Here is an 18,158-nt window from a genome sequence, read left to right on the forward strand (position 1 = left end):
CACAACTATAAATTTAAACCTTTTGCACTAAAAAAAAAACACGAAACAACAAACACAAAACCACAGGCATGAACTGTAAACCTGCATTAATTACCAACTAGTCTTAAAGTTAATTCTTAGTAGTAATTCAGTATTTTCCTCCTTGGCAATTTTAATGTTTTAGCACCAAATAATCTCCCACAGAGGTACTCGTAACAACTCTGGTTGCCAGTGTAAGGAGATGCTTCCGTAGCACTACTTCACACACACACCGTCCACTCTCACACCCGCACAGACAGGAGGCACGTGGAGATGGATGTCACACGCTGACTTTCAGGGCAATGGAAATAAGACAGAGGGCACACGTGTCACACGTCTTTAATGTAGTGCATTCGTAGAAAAAAGGCCAGCTTTCGCTCCCAGGCGTGCTCTCGTCCTTATATTTTAATATCATGATTTAGAAGATGCAGACGTTATTGCCTAAATATTATTCTATACATTTCCATCAGTGTTCAGGAAAACACTTTAAATTGCTACTTAATTTACACCATAATTACTGGGTTACAGCTTTAGCTCATTGGCAATTTTGGAAGCGATATTTTTGAAAGCTATGGACGTCCCTGATATCCGCTTAAACCGGACCCCGTTCAGAGACAGTCTTGGCAGCTTGCACACTTCCATCTCCCACTGCACGAGGCTCTCCGCGTGCCCGTCGCCGTGGACACAGAAGAGTAAGAAGCGCTCTCTCTGCTCGTAGTCACAGTTATTGGCGTCCAGCACTTTGCGGATTTCCCGCATCATGTCATTGGGATCCATGGAACTAGTGGTTTTCATGCTCCAGGTAAAGCGCAGGGAACGAGGTTTTGCTTCTTTGTTTTCCTCCTTTTGCTCAGCAGATACGTTGCGACTGAAAGGCACAGTGCAGGTTTATTCTTAATTGCACAGGAAAACTCACCTTTTCTACTCTACCCAGCTCATGACCAACGTCTTCAATACAGCATAATAAATGACTTCCACGTTTTTCCCGCATAGGCTCATGGCTGGTAGACTGTTCCTTTGCTAAGAAGTACTCACCTATTTCTCCACAACCCCCTTCCCGTCCCAATCATAAGCCACAATGTAAAAAATCTACCTGGCCGAAAAATCTCCACCAGTCATCCGGTGAAAATTAAGAAAGTAATTGTTAAACAGAACCCTTGGGAGGAGGCAAAGTGGAGAGCGAACTGAGCACGTCTCCAGAGCCCAGCCCTTGTCATCCAGGCTGGCTAGCGGCGGCAAGGTGCCGGCAGGGCCCTTCACAGGCCAGCTCAGGGAGGCGGCGGCAGCAGCCCAGCCACCAGGTCTGCTCGGCCTGGCTGCTTCTCCTACCACAATTTTAAAAGATTCGATTCATCATAACCTCCACTGTAACTGTTACTCAGGATAACCAGTTACTCAACACAGTTGAAAATCACTTTCCCGGCAAACGGCCCCAGATGCTAAGTACAGCTAGGTAAGAGAGTGGGCCATTCTCTCAGTCCCCTACCACCACCTTAGCATTTTTCCTTTTACTGTGCTAATTTAAACTTCCAACTTCACAGTTAAAAAGAATTCTTAGATGACACTACCTTACTACTGAAATAGGAAAATGAAATGTTGAGGCTTACTTGCTGCTGAGCACTGAAATGACCAATTTGAATGTAAACTGTACAGATTCACAAGGTGCAGGCTGTGGTCCCAGGCACGGCTCTCTCAGGAACTCCAAGAGGCACCTACCATCTCACTGCTCTGCGGTATTTAATCATTACTGCCACAAGCCGTTACTGACATTCTCAATTAGGAGGGTGAATACCTAACACGCCTGTGCATTAAAAACTCACAGTGGGGCTTCCCTGGTGGCGCAGTGGTTGAGAGTCCGCCTGCCAGTGCAGGGGACACGGGTTCGTGCCCCGGGCTGGGAAGATCCCACATGCCGCGGAGCGGCTGGGCCCGTGAGCCATGGCCGCTGAGCCTGCGCATCCGGAGCCTGTGCTCCGCAACGGGAGAGGCCACAGCAGTGAGAGGCCCGCGTACCGCCAAAAAAAAAAAAAAAAAAAAAAAAAAAAAAATCAACAAAAACTCACAGTGTATGTATGTTCAATACACTCAATCCTATGGCAAATTCACCAGAGCTGAGAGTGGACCGTAGGGTTTACTGTGTATGTAACTCTCCCTGTCAGCCACCTGCTAACAGAATATTCAGTTTGGTTCACACCTACCAAAACTGTTTGAAAGCTTCCTAAGTATAAAATGCTGCTAAATACTAAATAGGTTACAAAAAAAAGCAAAAGCTCTCTAAGCTGGGGTCAGGGGGGGAAAAACTAAAACACAAGGAAACAGCAATAGCACAGGTAAGGCACGGGCTGTCAGCTAGAGTCCCAGAGAGGTGGAGCCCGCCTGACAGGGAGGACCGCAAGAGAGGGGAGGAGTGGAGCAGAGGGAAAGGCAGGGTAGACGACGCGGGGCGGGGCGGGCAATGGCATCTGAGAAGAGCTACGAAGACACCATGGGATTTCAACATGACGGAGGCGGGAGAAAGTCTGTGTCTAGGGCAGAGGAAATCTCTTAAGTGAAGGCAAGGAGGTATGGAAAGCACAGAATGTGTTGAGGGCAAATTCGAAGGTACCCACGGACTGGAGCTGAGGGCACAGTCTCACCCCCCCCAGACGGCCGCTGGCATTTACTGAGCCCTTGATCCTCAGCACACCAGGAGGTGGGTTCTGTTAGTCCCTCCCAACTATGGCTGGGGAGACAAACTCAGGGCAGCTAGACTTGCTCAAGGGCAGGCGGGGGGATGCTGCCTGACTCTCACCCTGAACTTCTGCCTCAACTGAGGGATTTGTGCGTGGGGGAAACTGGGGCTGCTGAGGCCACACAGGGCCTCATATGGACATGGTCGGCCAGGCGATGGGGCCACTGCAGGTTTTCATTCAGGGTAGTCATGATCAGAGCTGTGTTTTAGAAAGACCAGGAAGAGAGGAAATGGGCTAACAAGGACCTGAAACAGCATGGTGGCGACTGGCATAAAAAAGGGCACAAGTGGAAGAAATCTAGAGTCCTGAACCCATCTGGTGACTGCCCCTGCCGCCAGATCCATGCAATGACAGGTACAGAAAATTTAAACGCAAAACACTCAACTACATAATCATTCTTTTTCTTTTGGCCGCACTGCACGGCTTGTGGGATCTTAGTTCCCCGATCAGGGGCTGAACCTGGGACCTAGTGAAAGCACAGAGTCCTAACCACTTAATTCCCTACATAATCATTCTTAAAGAGAAAAAAAAAAGACATCTAATTTGAAATATGAAAATTCTCCTAGGGAATTTCCTAGAGGTCCAGTGCTTAGGACTTGGAGCTTTCACTGCCAGGGCCAGGGTACAATCCCTGGTCTGGGAACTAAGATGCCACATGGCGCGGCCAAAAAAGAAAAAAAAAATTCTCCTAAATATTCTGCTTTCACTCCTTGAGACTAGAACTATGCCAGGAGTTCTCACCAGGTCGACAATGCTCCAGACTCCCAGACCTCACCTCAGGTCAGGAGAGCTCAGGCAGGAGGAATGCGTCTTTTTTTTAAATTACAAAAGGAAATTTATTTCAAAAGCATAAGGGAACACTTACATTTGAACAAGGGGATATACAGGTGTCTCGCAAAAGAAAACTAACCCATGGCATGAAGTTTTTCGTTCAAATTTTTGAAAAAGAAATAACCTAAGTTGTGCACTATTGCCTTAGGAAAGGGAAGGGGAACAATGAGGTGGTAAAGGAAGGAACACAGTCAGCTTAATATCAAACTTTAGAAAGTAAAGTCACTTCTGCTCAGCTTTGAGTTTACAAACATTAAAAAGAAAAAGAGGAAAAATCACACTTAATGTTCAAATTTATATAACTGTAGTTCCAAAACAGCATCTATACTTGAAATGGCTTTAGGCCACTGGCTGATCTGCCGCTGAGGTCCAGGCTACCTGGTCACAGTTTTCAAATGGCAATTCCACGTTCCTATGCCTAGGAATGCGTATTTTAACACCCAAACACCAGTGAGAACCCAGGTGGGGCTGGGACCCGAGGCTCCCACCAGCAGGTGGCTGCAGCACTCCAGCGCCCTCACGTGGCTGCCAGGTGCCGGCGGCAGCAGCAATGCTTCCTGACCACATACTGCTGGTGTCACTAAGCAATTCCACGTGGAGCAGGGACAGATGCAGGACGTTCAGAAAAGGGGTGTTGCCTCTGCCGCAGAAATGAGGTAAATACCTATAAAATATTTTAAGTAAAAATCGTTTCCCTCACCTTGAGCCCTCATATCTCCCGTTCCTCTCATATTCAGTTGGAAGCCTCAATGAATAGAATGCAGAAGCACAGAGAAGTGGGAAAGAGAAAAGATATCTTACACACCAGTACACGACCAACCCAAATATAAACACAGACATTATAAAATGAACAAATCCAAAGCACTTTTTTTTGGTCACCAGCTGAGCTTATTAAAACTCCTACTCTTGTAGGTGTGACTCTGCCAGAGGCCACCGCCATGAGTTCATGAAGGCCGTGCAGGAGGCTGGCTACACACCTGCTTCACATACACAACAGGTATTCCTGCCCAGCTCTGGAATCTGCGCACACTCACGGCCTTCAACTGGAGGTATTCTTTTTAATCACTACCCAAAGTATAGTGGGTTTCCAATTAAATAATCATGGAGTGGAGTTTCCCACAGAAAGAAAGCACTCTTCCCACGGTTTCTGATAAAGAGCTCACGTGAATAAAGACTCTCCACGACCCACTGGTGGCCTCCACATAAAAACCCATAGCCTGGCCCGCTGGTGAGCTGAGAGCGGCAGGCACGATGCGGCTGCAGCGGCAGCTTTTCCCTCAAGGGTGTGTGCATCCCGAGACAGCGAGCAACGCTTCTGGTCTTTTGAGTGTCATCATCAAAAAACTATCTACCTAGTAAGAATAACATTTACTACAGTGCTTTAAGTAAAAATGAGACATACTTTCTTCAGAGGTTGGTGGAAAGTGCCTTTTAGATACAATACTATTCACTCTTCAACTCTTGGAAAATATTAAAATATTTCTGCTATACAGTTGCCCACGTCTTAATTTCTGAAAAACCCCAACAAATGAGGTTGTAGGTGTGAATTTTACATTTATTTCCAGTATCAGGATATTAGCTGATTTATCTGTCATTTTAAAGCCTTTTGCTAATGCAATCCTTCATGAAATAAAAAACGACAGCTAACACAATTACCACTTACCGTTTGCATGCTTGAGGCTAATCATGAATTGCACATTGTTACTGAACATCTCATTCTTCAAACAGAAGCATGCTAAGTGTTATTAGTATGAAGACAGAATTATTTGGATGCTAAATAATTCTACCAAAGGAAGAAAATGCACAGAGCATGCGTAGGCCTCTTGTTACATGGGTGCCACAGTCCCTTTAAAAATGCCTGACAGAGTTAATCTCTTTCTTTCCAGCTTCCTTTCAAAGAAGTATTTAGTTCTCAGCAGAAAGTTTAGTGTTTAAGGAAAAAAAACAAGGCTAGAAAGCCAAACCTGATGTTAATTGCAGGAGCCATTTCAGGGTGAGGATTGAAAAAAAAATGTGTATATATAAATCCTACCTTTTGATAAACCTGAATGACATGTTTCTAAAAGAAATTAAGCCAAAAAAAAAAATTAACAAAAATGAGTTGCACAAGTTAAATAGTCAATTACAGATAGAACAAAAAACAGCAAGTAAAACAGGGCTCCTCTCCTGTCCAATGAACAATGAAACAGCGACATTTGATGAAAAAGTAAAATTATCACAAATAATTGAGTATGTGATCTTTTAAACAGAAATATAAAAAATCTGTACTTGTAAGAAAAAATTTAGCAGTAAATATTGACATTAACTATAATTAAATGTTTTAAGGTTCTTCAGATGGGTATACCTTAAGATAATAAAATTCAACATTTTGTGTTAAAGTCATTTGCAATGTACTAGAAATAAAATAACATTCCTCAACTTTCTTCAGAATATCTTATGAACAAAAAATCACCTTATACAGAAACATTAAAAATTTCATTATAAAAATATTTATCCATGAAGAGAATCATTACTTACTTCAGGAAGATGATTTAGACATTAACAGAATGTCTGTTACAGTGGTTTCGTATAAATCACTTTTTAAGAAAAAAAGTCATTGGAGGTTAGGTTTTTTTCCCTTCCAGTTTTGATATAACTGACATACAGCACTGTAATAAGTTACTGGGAGTTTAAAATGAAGTAGACTTTTTAGAGCTTTAGATATCAAAATGAATGAAAATTAAATGACCAGACAACAGTGGGGGGTTCATTTTTATGTTTTATGTAATAAACGGAAAGAGCTGTGTTTAAAAGAAGTAACTCTGCTCATTAAAAAAAAATTTAAGGAGATGCTTGGGTTGTGCTCAACAGAATTTGACAAAAGAAATTTCAAACTGGCTCAGGCTTGTATGATCACGCAATAAGCATTCCTGGGTGAGTGTGAGCTGGGCTTGTCAAGCTATTTCTAAATCTCAGTTCTGAGACAGAGCACAGGAGGCACTCAAATGTATTTGAGGACTGACTGAATTAATAACTTCCTTCGTTGTTTTTTTCCTAATTTGGGATGACTTTTGCATTGCTTCAGATACCTACCAATTTTAAAAGTATCTAACTACTGGAGATAACCGCCCACCACTCCATAATCAGATCAAAAGTAGTATACAGCAGGATTACACACAGTAAGGAAAGATCATGCATGTGAAAACTGATTAAAACTGATTAATACCTTTAAAATGTATTTTCATTTCCGAATTTTCTACCTGAGAAAAGTCAAGGGGACTGCTCAGGTACCATAGGACTGATTTTCTTAACTTTTCCTCCCTTAAATCCCTTGAGGTATAAAGAGGAGGAAGCTACAGGATTAAGGCTCTCACACTCCGCCCGGGAGCACATGGATGGCTCCCAGGAGCACAGAGGCACCTGCGCTTGTGCCCGGGCTGTCCTGCCTGCAGAGTATGGGTGACTCTGAGTGCCCTGAGCCCACAGCTCTCTAAAGCTCTCACAACATCCAGGGCACAGCCAGGAGCAGAGGGCCAGTTTTCTGATGCCAGTCCCACCACGTCACAGCAGGTCTCCTTGCGGCATCTACGTGCCAACACCTGAGCCTTTCCTGCACTAGAACTTTAACCCTCACAATTATTGTTAGGAGAGGGTAAGAAGCTGATGCTGCGGCAGCAAGGACTCTTGTTTTTAAGAATGAACTGACTACAACTGAAGTACAGCACCAAGGGAGGCTACAGGTCTCAGTCTGCAAACTAACAGAAGACTTTCTGTAAAAATTTTGGGGTGGACATTATAAAATCAGATGAGCCCCTCTAGAATATTTTTAACAAGAAGCCTCAGCCTTCACTTTCAATTCAAATACATGAAATAAATTTAATTCTAAAATGTGGGGAAAGGACTCACGTCTGTAACGGTGCTTTACCGTTTTCTGCCAGGGACACTGCACAGTGGGCTCAAGGCTCTTCTGGGGCCACGGATCTGACTCAGCACTCTTCTGCTGTAGGATCTTCAACATGTGCCTTCATCTCTCTGAACCTTGCCTCCAGTTTCTTCTATGAAACTGGGACAATGTCTATTCCATGGGGTAGATTATGGAGATTAAATGAGTATGTGAGAGAGAATGCATGTGTGTGCATACACACATACTTATTTATGTATATAAAATGAGTATTCCTGGGCTTCCCTGGTGGTGCAGTGGTTGAGAGTCCGCCTGCCAATGCAGGGGACACGGGTTCGTGCCCCGGTCCGGGAAGATCCCACATGCCGCGGAGCGGCTAGGCCCGTGGGCTATGGCCGCTGAGCCGGCGTGTCCAGAGCCTGTGCTCCGCGGTGGGAGAGGCCACAGCAGTAAGAGGCCCGCGTACCACAAAAGAAAAAAAAAAAAGAGTATTCCTATATCTATAAATCTACAGACATCTCTTTAGCTTAGCACACAGGAAGCATTCAGTATACTGTGGCTGATGTTATTTTTGTCAATGATAGTATTAAGATGACCCCCAAAAACCCACGAAGGAGGCAAACAAATAAATTCAAGGATTTTAATGATGTGCAAGGCTTTATTTAAAGAGCCCATTACTGACCAATGTGTAAGGACACAAAGCTGACTGTCCTGTGACTGGAGCTTAGACAGACCTGACTGCCACACATCCCTTCTGTTCTCGGGGACCAGAGGGCAAAGGATCAGTTGACATTAAGCAGCCTAGGCTCCGAGGAAGGAGCTAAGGCACAGGGAGGCTGGGAACAGCACCTGGGATGACCCTGAAAGGAAGCAACGCATTATTTTGGGGGTCATCAGACTCTTCTTGGGTTGAACTCATTGTCTCTCTTGCTGGCCACAAATGGGTGCCCCAAATCTGGCAAGGCCCTTCAGACCATTCTGCTCTTCTGCCCAGCCTGGAATGGGATGTCTCAGCAAAGGGGCTCAGAGAATAACAGGGTAGACCAGAAACTCTGGACTCCTCTGACCTCTAGTCAATGCTAGTGGATATCAGAAGTCCTCCCTAATCTGGTATTTGACATCCTGACAATGAACAGATCATCTGGGGAAAGACAGTTTAATGTGACTTGTCTAAGTTTTAGATGACTGATTTAAAATAAAATTACTGGGGGAGACTGAAAAGTGGTATTTAGCTTACAGGTTAAATCAAGAAGACGGCACATAACAGATCAGTAGGCTAACGGGCCACAGAGAGTCAGAGAAGAGAGGAGGAGGGCATGTATCATTTTAGACTCTGGGAAGAGCCCACTGTTGTTCTGTGAAGAAGACACAAGTGATGAACCAGAGGGTCTGTAACAGGCAAAACCTGCAGGACACCTCGGACAGACTAATCCACAGAGAGGCTTAAGTTCAAAGAATTTCCTCTGGCTGTCCTGGAACTGCAAGGGCTCTCAGGTTTCCTGGGTGTGGTCCTGGCTAAAGGTGCCTTTGCTTATAATGCAGAGTGGTATCTTTTCTTTTTCCTCTTATAGTAGCCAATGTTTCTAGGCTTTGCAACCTCTAGACGAAGATTCTGGAAATAAAGTTAAAAGTACCTCAAGGGACCTTTAGAGATTTCCCAAGGCCCCAACTGACAGTCTACTGGACATACAAAAGATTTTATACATGACCAGATACTAGCTTCTTCCTAAGAATAAGGCAAGGATTTTATCTCCAAAACTATTCAATATAGAATGTTACCTTGTTCTCATTATAACTCAGGCCAACAGAGAGAACAATTTCAAGATTGAAGCTCTAAGAAACTTAGTGCTCCTCAACGACACTGGAATGCAACGAGAGAAGAGGAAATGTCTCTCTCCTCCGTGTCTAGGGACGCTTACACCATACACGTCTTCCTCGGTGGCTACCAATGGGGCGCCAGCCCCCGAACTACACTGGATCTGGGCTTTCGCTAAACTGAAGTGCACATGCCATGTAGAGAGATGTGAGAGTAAAAGGAAAAGTAATTAAACAACAACCACCTCCCAAGTGCTAGATAACTTTTAGTGTTGTGAAAGGACTCTGAGCTCTATAATTCCTCTTCTGAAAGGTTTTGAAAGTACAGCATTAGAAAAATGTGAGCTAAAGACAAACTGAAAAGCATCTGGGCAGCGGCTTCACACGAGGGAGATGGCACTTCTCCCTTTGCCCTTGTGTTTGCTCCAACCAACAGCACCACCTAGGCACTTACCTCCTCGTGAGTTTGGAAGTTAATTTACTAAAAAGATTAGTGGAGCCTCGGCTTCGAGTCTGCGACAATGGTGTGGCTTCATGGGACAGGCTGGGTGAAGCAGGCGGGCCGTTATACGTGGCAGTGCGCCGCTCCCGGGGCTGGCCGTGGAAAGTGCTACGACTGGCAGTGCCTCTTGGGAAGCGGGTTCGATCTGGGGTGGTGGCGCTGCTAATACTGTGTGTTGAAGCAACTGGAGCTCTCTGGTCAGGAATAGTGCTTTGAGATCAGAAAATGACAGATTCTTAGATCTCTGTTCACAAAACCCTGGCTTTGTAGCAAACATGGCACACAAACATTTACGATCACAATATACCTTTGATATAGAGTGGAGAAAACCAGTTATATAAATCCAGATCCAAGGGGTATTTTATAGGACTTAGGAGCAAAAGGTAAGTTAAATGGCAAAGGGTACCAAAGGAATAGTACATAATCAAACAAAACCTCATGGAGTTTAAGGGAACAGTACACACATATTTTCAAGGACAAGATTAATGCAGGGAAATTCTAGAACAAAGAACAGCTAACTCAAGCTTTTTTTCCTTTGCCTCCCTCTCAAATTGCTTACATGCAGAGAAACTTGCCAATACAAAAGAAATAAAGGCTATGCAGGTGAAACTGAAGAATAGGCAACTAAAAAGTTTTGGAAGCACAAAAATGGCATAAGTACTGTAAAATTCCACATGCTGAAAGCAACTTGGAAAGAAGGGGGAATTTCTTACACCCTTTGTAGTATGCAAAGGCATGAAGACACAAAGATGACCAGGGACACCATGAGACAGGATGTGCTTAACTAAAACCACACACAGGAAGGACACTTTGTAGACAACTGGAACAAAATCTTGGACTATAAAATCCACAGCACAAAATTAAGAAGCAGTGGGTACACATTAGTTTCACAAGGAATGTGCATTTTCTTACATAGCCTTGAAGTTATCTCCTTCACTGTCTATTGGAGGTAACATCATCTTGGGGCGCCCAGAGCCTGACATGGACATCGACTTGTGATGTCGCAGCCGACAGGTGGAAGATGTCTTACAAACAGAGGCAGGGCTAGCTGCGTAAGCGAACATTTCCATCAGGCTGGGAGGGGGTTTGGGTTCAGGCAGAGGCAGAAACAACAGTATGATGGACTAGTGACAAAAAGAGCAACTCTTGTTCAAAGCATATAACCTTCCTCCCCAAACCATCTCGTCTTTGTCAAGGAACAAAAATCTCTTAAACCTGTTTTGGGGATTCTGGAGCAACTGCTAATCTGTATCTGCTTTTTTTAAAACAGCAATTTAAAAAGTTTATTAGCTTTAAAGAAAAGAAAATAACATCATACATGTTTGAATATTTACGTGAGAGGGACGATCTCTTCCGAGCTATGTATAAAATTAAGCCTACCCTAAAAGAGATGCCTCCATTCATACCAAAGTGAATCTATAACATGAGCCCACTATGCTCTTGACCTGTTCCCAAAGCACACTGTCATATTTTAAATGGACTAGTAACATCACAGGCGCAGCAGTAACTAGTTCTATTTATCGAAGTATCCTATGTTGTTTAGATATCCTATGTTGTTTGTATTTATCAAAGTATCCTATGTTGGGCTTCCCTAGTGGCGCTAGTGGTTAGGAATCCGCCTGCCAATGCAGAGGACACGGGTTCGAGCCCTGGTCCAGGAAGATCCCACATGCCGCGGAGCAACTAAGCCCGTGCGTCACAACTACTGAGTCTGTGCTCTAGAGCCCGCAAGCCACAACTACTGAGCCCCCGCGCCACAAACTACTGAAGCTCAAGTGCCTAGAGCCCGTGCTCTGCAACAAGAGAAGGCACCACAGTGAGAAGCCCGCGCACTGCACAAAGAGTAGCCCCTGCTCGCTGCAACTAGAGAAAGCCCGTGCGCAGCAATGAAGACCCAATGCAGCCAAAAATAAAATAAATTTATTTAAAAAAAGTATCCTGTTAAAACCTTCCTACTCAAAGGACTTTCACTTCTTTATAAACAACACTCTGAATTCCTAAGGGGTCAACAGAGCCCCATTTTTCAAGGTGGGAAAACTAATAAGAACGAATTAACTGTTTATAGACAGAAAAAGAGTAACAAGTGGCTACATGTCTGCAGTTTCACCTGGCACAGACAGCTATGGGACAAAACTACCTAAGGGAGCTTCCCCATCCTTAATTCCAGCTCAGTCATCATGTCCTTGGAATTTCAAAGGGGCAGTTTCTTTCCTTTAAAAGATAATCAGGGATTTAGAATTTTGACCATACTCTTTCAGTGACTTTCTACAGAAATCCTTTCAAAGCCTGAAACCTAGAAACATCAGGTTCTTTCCCTCATGCCCCACATCCAGAGCAACTGGGACATCTTGTTGGTGTCAACTTCCTAACAGCACTTCAATGAGCCCGGGCCTCCCCACCTCTACTCTGAGGGTCTTCGTGCAGTGCTTCACCTCTCCCACAGGCCCAATCCTAAGTCATCTGTCTTTACTGGTCTCCAATTTCACACTTTCCAATCTGTCCACCATACAGCTGTGAACTTTCTAAAGCGCAAACCTGACCTTGTCACTCATCTGCTTTTAACCATGCAAAAGCACACTGCGTCTTCAGGATAAAGTCCAAACTCCGCTGGCATCCAAGTAGCATCCTCAGGTGCCCACAGCTCGGCCCCTGCCGCCTCTCCAGGCTTGACCTTTCACTGTTACCTCCCGGGACTAGACTTTCGGGCCCACCTGATGATGTGCAGTCGCTTGGTCGTGCATCAAAGAACTTTTGCAGGAGCTATTCTCCGTGTCTGGAGAGCTGGCATCTTTCTATTTTCATCAAAATTCAACCCAGAGGTCATCCCCTCCGCGAAGTCTCCACCGGTGCCCTCTCCCATCAGGAGTGACTCATTCCGCTCTATGTATTCAGTGCAGGCACCTGCTACTGCACACCACACTGTACCGCAGTGACTCCTGTCTGCTCATGCGCCCTGGAAGCACGGCCTGCAATCTCATCGTGTCCCCGGGGTCTCCTAACTGAAAAGGTACATTAATGAAATGAGCCACTGGAATTCTAACAGTCCCAATATGAAGGAGACAGGTCTTTGTAATAAACTGCTCAAGAAGATCTGCTTGTCCCTGCGTTTGTTTGACAATCCTGCCCTCCCACTTGGGGGAGTGGCTTATAAAGATTAAACAGAGATTCACTTTTGTGTTTTTCACAGTCCTTTCCTTCGGCAAAAACACCTGAATTCTGTTTTGGTAGAAATAGGTTTTTGGTCTCTCGATGTCGTTGACTCCACCCCAGACTTTCCCAGCTACCCTGGCCAGTGACAGATTAAGAGATGGGCACATGGCCAGAGCCAGACCAACAGGGCCCCAGAAGACAGCCCCAGGGCTTCTGCTTGAGCAGAGCTGAGTGTCGGAAGATGTCAGGGCGGATGCTGCTGAGCCCATCAAGGAACTCCTGCAGAAGAAGCAGAACTATGAGATGAACCCTGACTCTATCCCTGGACTTTTTTAGTTATAGGAATTCATAGATGCCCTTTTTAATTTAAACTTGTTTGGACTGGGTTTCTGTCACCTGCAACACAGAGAGTCCTAAGTGATTCAACTATCTGAAGAAATGCTTTGTTGTTTCCAATATGCACGTACAAACATACATACACACAGATACATATAATTTTACTTTAATAAGTTACAGATAAATACAACTGTCTTTTGTGCTCTATTACCTGTTCCGAGCAGGTCAAGAGTCGTCAAACACACTTTATGCCCCTGCCCAGCTGCTGATGTTCTCTTGCACAAATTAGGAGCTAAGATCAATAGATGCATTAAAAAAAAAAAAGCAGGGGAAGAAGAGGAGGCAGGGGTTATTTGGCATCTTCCCTGGAGAATATAAATGGTCCCAAAGACTCTGGATAAGGAAATGGCTTTCCTTATCCAGAGCAGGGAGATGCTCAGTCTATCCCCTGTGAGGCCATTGCTCCCTGGCTGGACACTGAAGGCAAGACTGTGTGGACAGACACTTTACAACAAAAAACTGACCCCTCCTTAGAGTCAGAGACCTTCTTAAAAAGGAAGTGTAAATTGATATATTAAAAATTATTAAATTTTACAAAATCTTAAAGGCAATTAAATGAATTATTTCTTTAGAAATTTAATCATGTCACATTACGAGTTCCACAAAGCAAGCAACAAAACAGATGTGTTTTTTTTGACTTCTAAAGTAGGCCTAGCACCTCAATTTAGGAAACAGTAAACTCAATAAATGTTTGCCGAATGTCAAGTCTGTACAAACTCACAAAAATTCTATTTACAACATACAATCCCAACATCACAATGGGCTGCATCAAACTGGACAAAATTTCTCCCCCAGGAAAGTGGCACAAATGATGGTTATAGTTCATAGACCACCCCACAAGAATCTACATAAACAAAACAGTAACTGTGTTATATTTTTAGTAGTTCTGGGTACAAGGAAAAATCATTTTTTAAACCTTAACTTACAGAAATAGTATGATTTCTTAAAATTCAAATTGTGTGAAGTTCCTGTTAATCTTCTGGTTTTATATCTATGCCTGATAATTTTTTAAAATTCTAATCTACTTACTGTTATTAAAGGAAAGGTATTTTCAATTTGTTTGATATGACATCTATCCTATATCAGAACATTCTGATATGAAATTGGTTGCTGACTCAAAGCATCATCAGTGATTGGGCAAAAGCAAAATTAAAAATATAACCCAAAGATACATGTGTTAAATGTGATAAAACCTTCTTTGCTCATTTAGTTTTCATTAGCCACAATCATTCTCTTGTTGGAATTCTGTAAAAACACTCTCATGTATAAGAAAAAAGTCCAACATATTGAAGGCTAAAATGGGAATTAATGTCCTTCTTTCAGAAGTTAACATAGATCCAGGCATCCTGTACCTTACTAGTATTGTAGTCAAGGAATAAGATATATATGGGAGAGGAAAAAGCAACAATCTGCCAAAGAAGTCATCTGCACACAGAGAAGGCTCAGTGCATAATTTATGACTCAAGCATCTATTTTAAGGGTGAGAAAGTTGTCACATTTAATGCCTTCCTTAACTGGAAGTAAAAAATATGACCACCAGTTTGGCACTCAAACCTCCAATATTTTCCCACGATTTTTCAATTCATTTGTAAGACAGAAAAAGAAAATCCAGATATTATGAAAATCATGGGCCCCGCTTGTGTGGTTGGAGGCACTGTCTGACTGAAGATAAAGACAACACTTTCAGCAAAGCATTTAAAGAGCTGATGCTAACAGATGCCATAAAGCCCAGGCTGGTATAAGGAGGAGGCAGCCCCACTGAGGAAGGCGTCTGCAGGTAGAACACAGACAGGTAATGACTCCAAAGAAATCAGAGTATTCCTAAAACTATTTCCAAAGAGTGAACTGAATAACTGTAGGGAAGGAGAATTAGAGGAGTAGATGCACACACAGAAACACAAATCAAGGGAGCAGACCTAGATCTTGGTCTTAATAGCCTTTTAAATAAAAGTCTGACTCTGTACCTCAGAGAATTGTATATTCTAAAGTTCAAAAGGAATGTGATAGAATAATTCAACAATTTAGAAGAATCTGTAAAAAGAAAGGTCATGAAACAACATTTTTCTAGTTCTATAGACTAATATCCATAACATATTAGAAACTTTTGGGAACTCCCTGGCAGTCCAGTGGTTCGGACTCAGCACTTTCACTGTGGGGAACCCAGGTTCAATCCCTGGTCAGGGAACTAAGATTCCATGAGGCCAAAAAAAAAAAAGAAGAAAGAAATTTCTAAGTCTTCTACTGATATCTCCTATTCAATCCCTTCAAACTAGAAGAAATTTGATAGATTTGACAAAGTAACTGTAAGAAAAGAAAATTTACCAAAGAATAGACCACTATTAAAAAATAAATATACCAATCACTAATTTATAAGCTATCTAGCCCAGTTGCTCTACTCAAATTATTAATAGTTCTTAATCATAGGAAAAAGACAATGTTAAAACAAGCACACACATAGGAATCAGAATATCAGGATGTAAATATTTCTAAAAATTCACTGAAAAATGAATGTAATCTCACATAGTAAGCTTTTACCTTCATGTCAATTCAAACATAAGTGGTCTGTGGAAGAGGGGAATGATAAAATAGTCTGGTTTTAAGGGTGAAAGAGGTTAGGTTAGGCTTAGGTTGTTACAGAAGTTACTGATCAAACATTTCATTTGACTGATGAGATCTAAAGGAAACAGAAATCTTATAATGCAATTTCAGAAAGTAAATGTCAGAAAAAGAGGAAAAACAATTTTGATGCTACACATGAGAATGTGATATGACCAAGCAATGTTCAGAGAGGCCAGGGGACAATGAAAGATGATGTGAATTTATTTTATGGATTTCTACTCCAGAACTTTATCTGCTCACTTTGACCTTATCTCACCATTTTGAATTTAGTTTTATACTACTTTTCCAAAAAGAAAGAAGGAAAATCATGCCCATTTGGGAAATTTGTTCTATATACAATATATTTCACTACTCTACCAATCCAACTCCCCCCACCCACTTTTCCCTCTGCCCAAACTTAGCTCTACTCCATGGTTTCTGGATGTACTTAATCCCACTTTTCTGACTCTATTTCTTATTTTGAAACCCCAAGAAAATTGTTTGCATGATCTAACTCCTTACTGATATATTACTTTGTTAGTATTTTAAATCATGCTTATCCAATGTATGACTGCCTCTCTACCAGATTAAAATCATTCAGAAGATTGCACTCTCCATTTCTCTGGGATACTCAGTGTGTCTCTTTTAAGGTGAAGACTGTGTTACTACTTGTCCGCCATGCTCCTCTGACACACTGCTGACCTATGACTGAAGGCTCACCCGCCCCATCAGGTGCTCCACATCTTCCTGAGGTGTGGCTCCCCGTCTCAGGTCCTCATCCTTCCCCCTTCCAGCCCTGGTTCAAGTTATTCATGTGCACAAAATAATCTCCATTTCCCTGTTCATAATTCTACAATTAAACCATAGCTTACCATCTATTTCCTCTGGGAAAGCTCCCTGCTTTAACTCAACCCTTCCAATCATCATACGCAGCTGGCCAGGAGGATAAGCTCTGGACAATGAGAGGAATTTGGAATTCTAGGATCTCACTAAAACTCTGCGTTCAAATTTAACTTACCATTAGCGAATACTTACCACTAGTATTTGAATTTTGATTATAAAAACTGAGAAGCAAATATCATTCTTCCATTTCTCTTGGGAAAAACAAATTTTCTTGCAAACAGGTAAAATTTCATACCTGTTTTCTTTGCCATTATGAATTACTGAATGTCTATCAGCTGTAGTTCTTTCACTGCAAACATAAGTATTCCGCCGCGTCATTCCACCAGATGCTGTATTACTCTATTAAAAAAAAGGGCATTTTGGTCTTAAACTATTTAGTAAGTATAGTACAATAGGAAAAAAACCCCACCTAATTTAAATAAACGTGAATACTCTTTAAATAAACCTACACTAAAATATCAACAGTACTGGCCACTAGATCAGAGAAGAGGATGAAGGCAGCAGCCTCCACCCTCCTTCCTAGCCTCCAATGTTTCTGCAATAATGAAAGATGGCTATGGTAAAGTGACTCTGAAAAGCTGGCTATAATAATCTACAGAGTAATAACTCATGGATTATTTAAAACAAAGCAGACAGAGAGATCCACTATTTTTAAAAGGTAATACTTTCAAAGTAAAAAATTAAAAAGCAAGGATTATAAATATAAGGTAAATATACAAATAAAATAAAAAATAAAAAAATAAAAAGATAAAAATTAGGGTTAAAACTGTAAAACTATTAGAAAAAAATGGGTATATCTACATGACCTTGGATTTGACGAGAGATTCAGATAAGACACACACACAAAAATATGAGTAACAAAAAGAAAAAAATAAACTGGACTTTATCAAAATTAGAAACTTTTGTGCATCAAAGAACACTATCAAAGATGTGAAAAGAGAACCTACAGAATAGGAGAAAATATTTGCAAATCCTATATTTGGTAAAGGTTTAATATCCAGAATATATAACGAACCCTTACAACTCAACCACAAGATGACAAACAACCCAATTTAAAAATGGGCAAAGGACTTGAATAGACATTTTTCCAAAGAAGGCATACAAATGGCCAATAAACACATGAAAAGATGCTGAACATCACTGGTCATTTAGGAAACGCAAATCAAAACCACAATGAGGTACCACTTCACACACACCAGGATAGCTATAATTAAAAAAAACAGAAAATAACAAGTATTGGCAAGGATGTGGAGAAACAGAGACTCAAATACGGCAGGTGCGGTACACAAACTTGTACACAAATGCTTACAGCAACATTATTTATAATAACCAA

General features: G+C 42.1%; 1 protein-coding gene across 13 annotated transcripts in view; it reads right to left on the reverse strand.

Moving 5' to 3' along the window:
- Positions 1-341: 341 nt before the first annotated feature.
- MARK3 (microtubule affinity regulating kinase 3) overlaps positions 342-18,158 on the reverse strand; it is a 107,957-nt gene continuing 90,140 nt past the window's right edge. For 3 of the 13 annotated variants that reach the window (XM_060153967.1, XM_060153694.1, XM_060154692.1), the window contains 6 exons: positions 17,061-17,164; positions 10,691-10,852; positions 9,731-9,988; positions 5,614-5,640; positions 4,282-4,326; positions 342-886 (listed from right to left, as the gene is read on the reverse strand). In XM_060153967.1, coding sequence (XP_060009950.1) covers positions 541-886; positions 4,282-4,326; positions 5,614-5,640; positions 9,731-9,988; positions 10,691-10,852; positions 17,061-17,164 — 942 coding nt within the window. In that variant the 3' untranslated portion in view covers positions 342-540. The remainder of the gene's footprint in view (positions 887-4,281; positions 4,327-5,613; positions 5,641-9,730; positions 9,989-10,690; positions 10,853-17,060; positions 17,165-18,158) is intronic. The other 10 variants (XM_060154412.1, XM_060154144.1, XM_060154600.1 and 7 more) reach the window with 8 other exon arrangements.

This window comes from Lagenorhynchus albirostris, chromosome 1 (assembly GCF_949774975.1).
Source record: "Lagenorhynchus albirostris chromosome 1, mLagAlb1.1, whole genome shotgun sequence".
Taxonomy (NCBI): Eukaryota; Metazoa; Chordata; class Mammalia; order Artiodactyla; family Delphinidae; genus Lagenorhynchus; species Lagenorhynchus albirostris.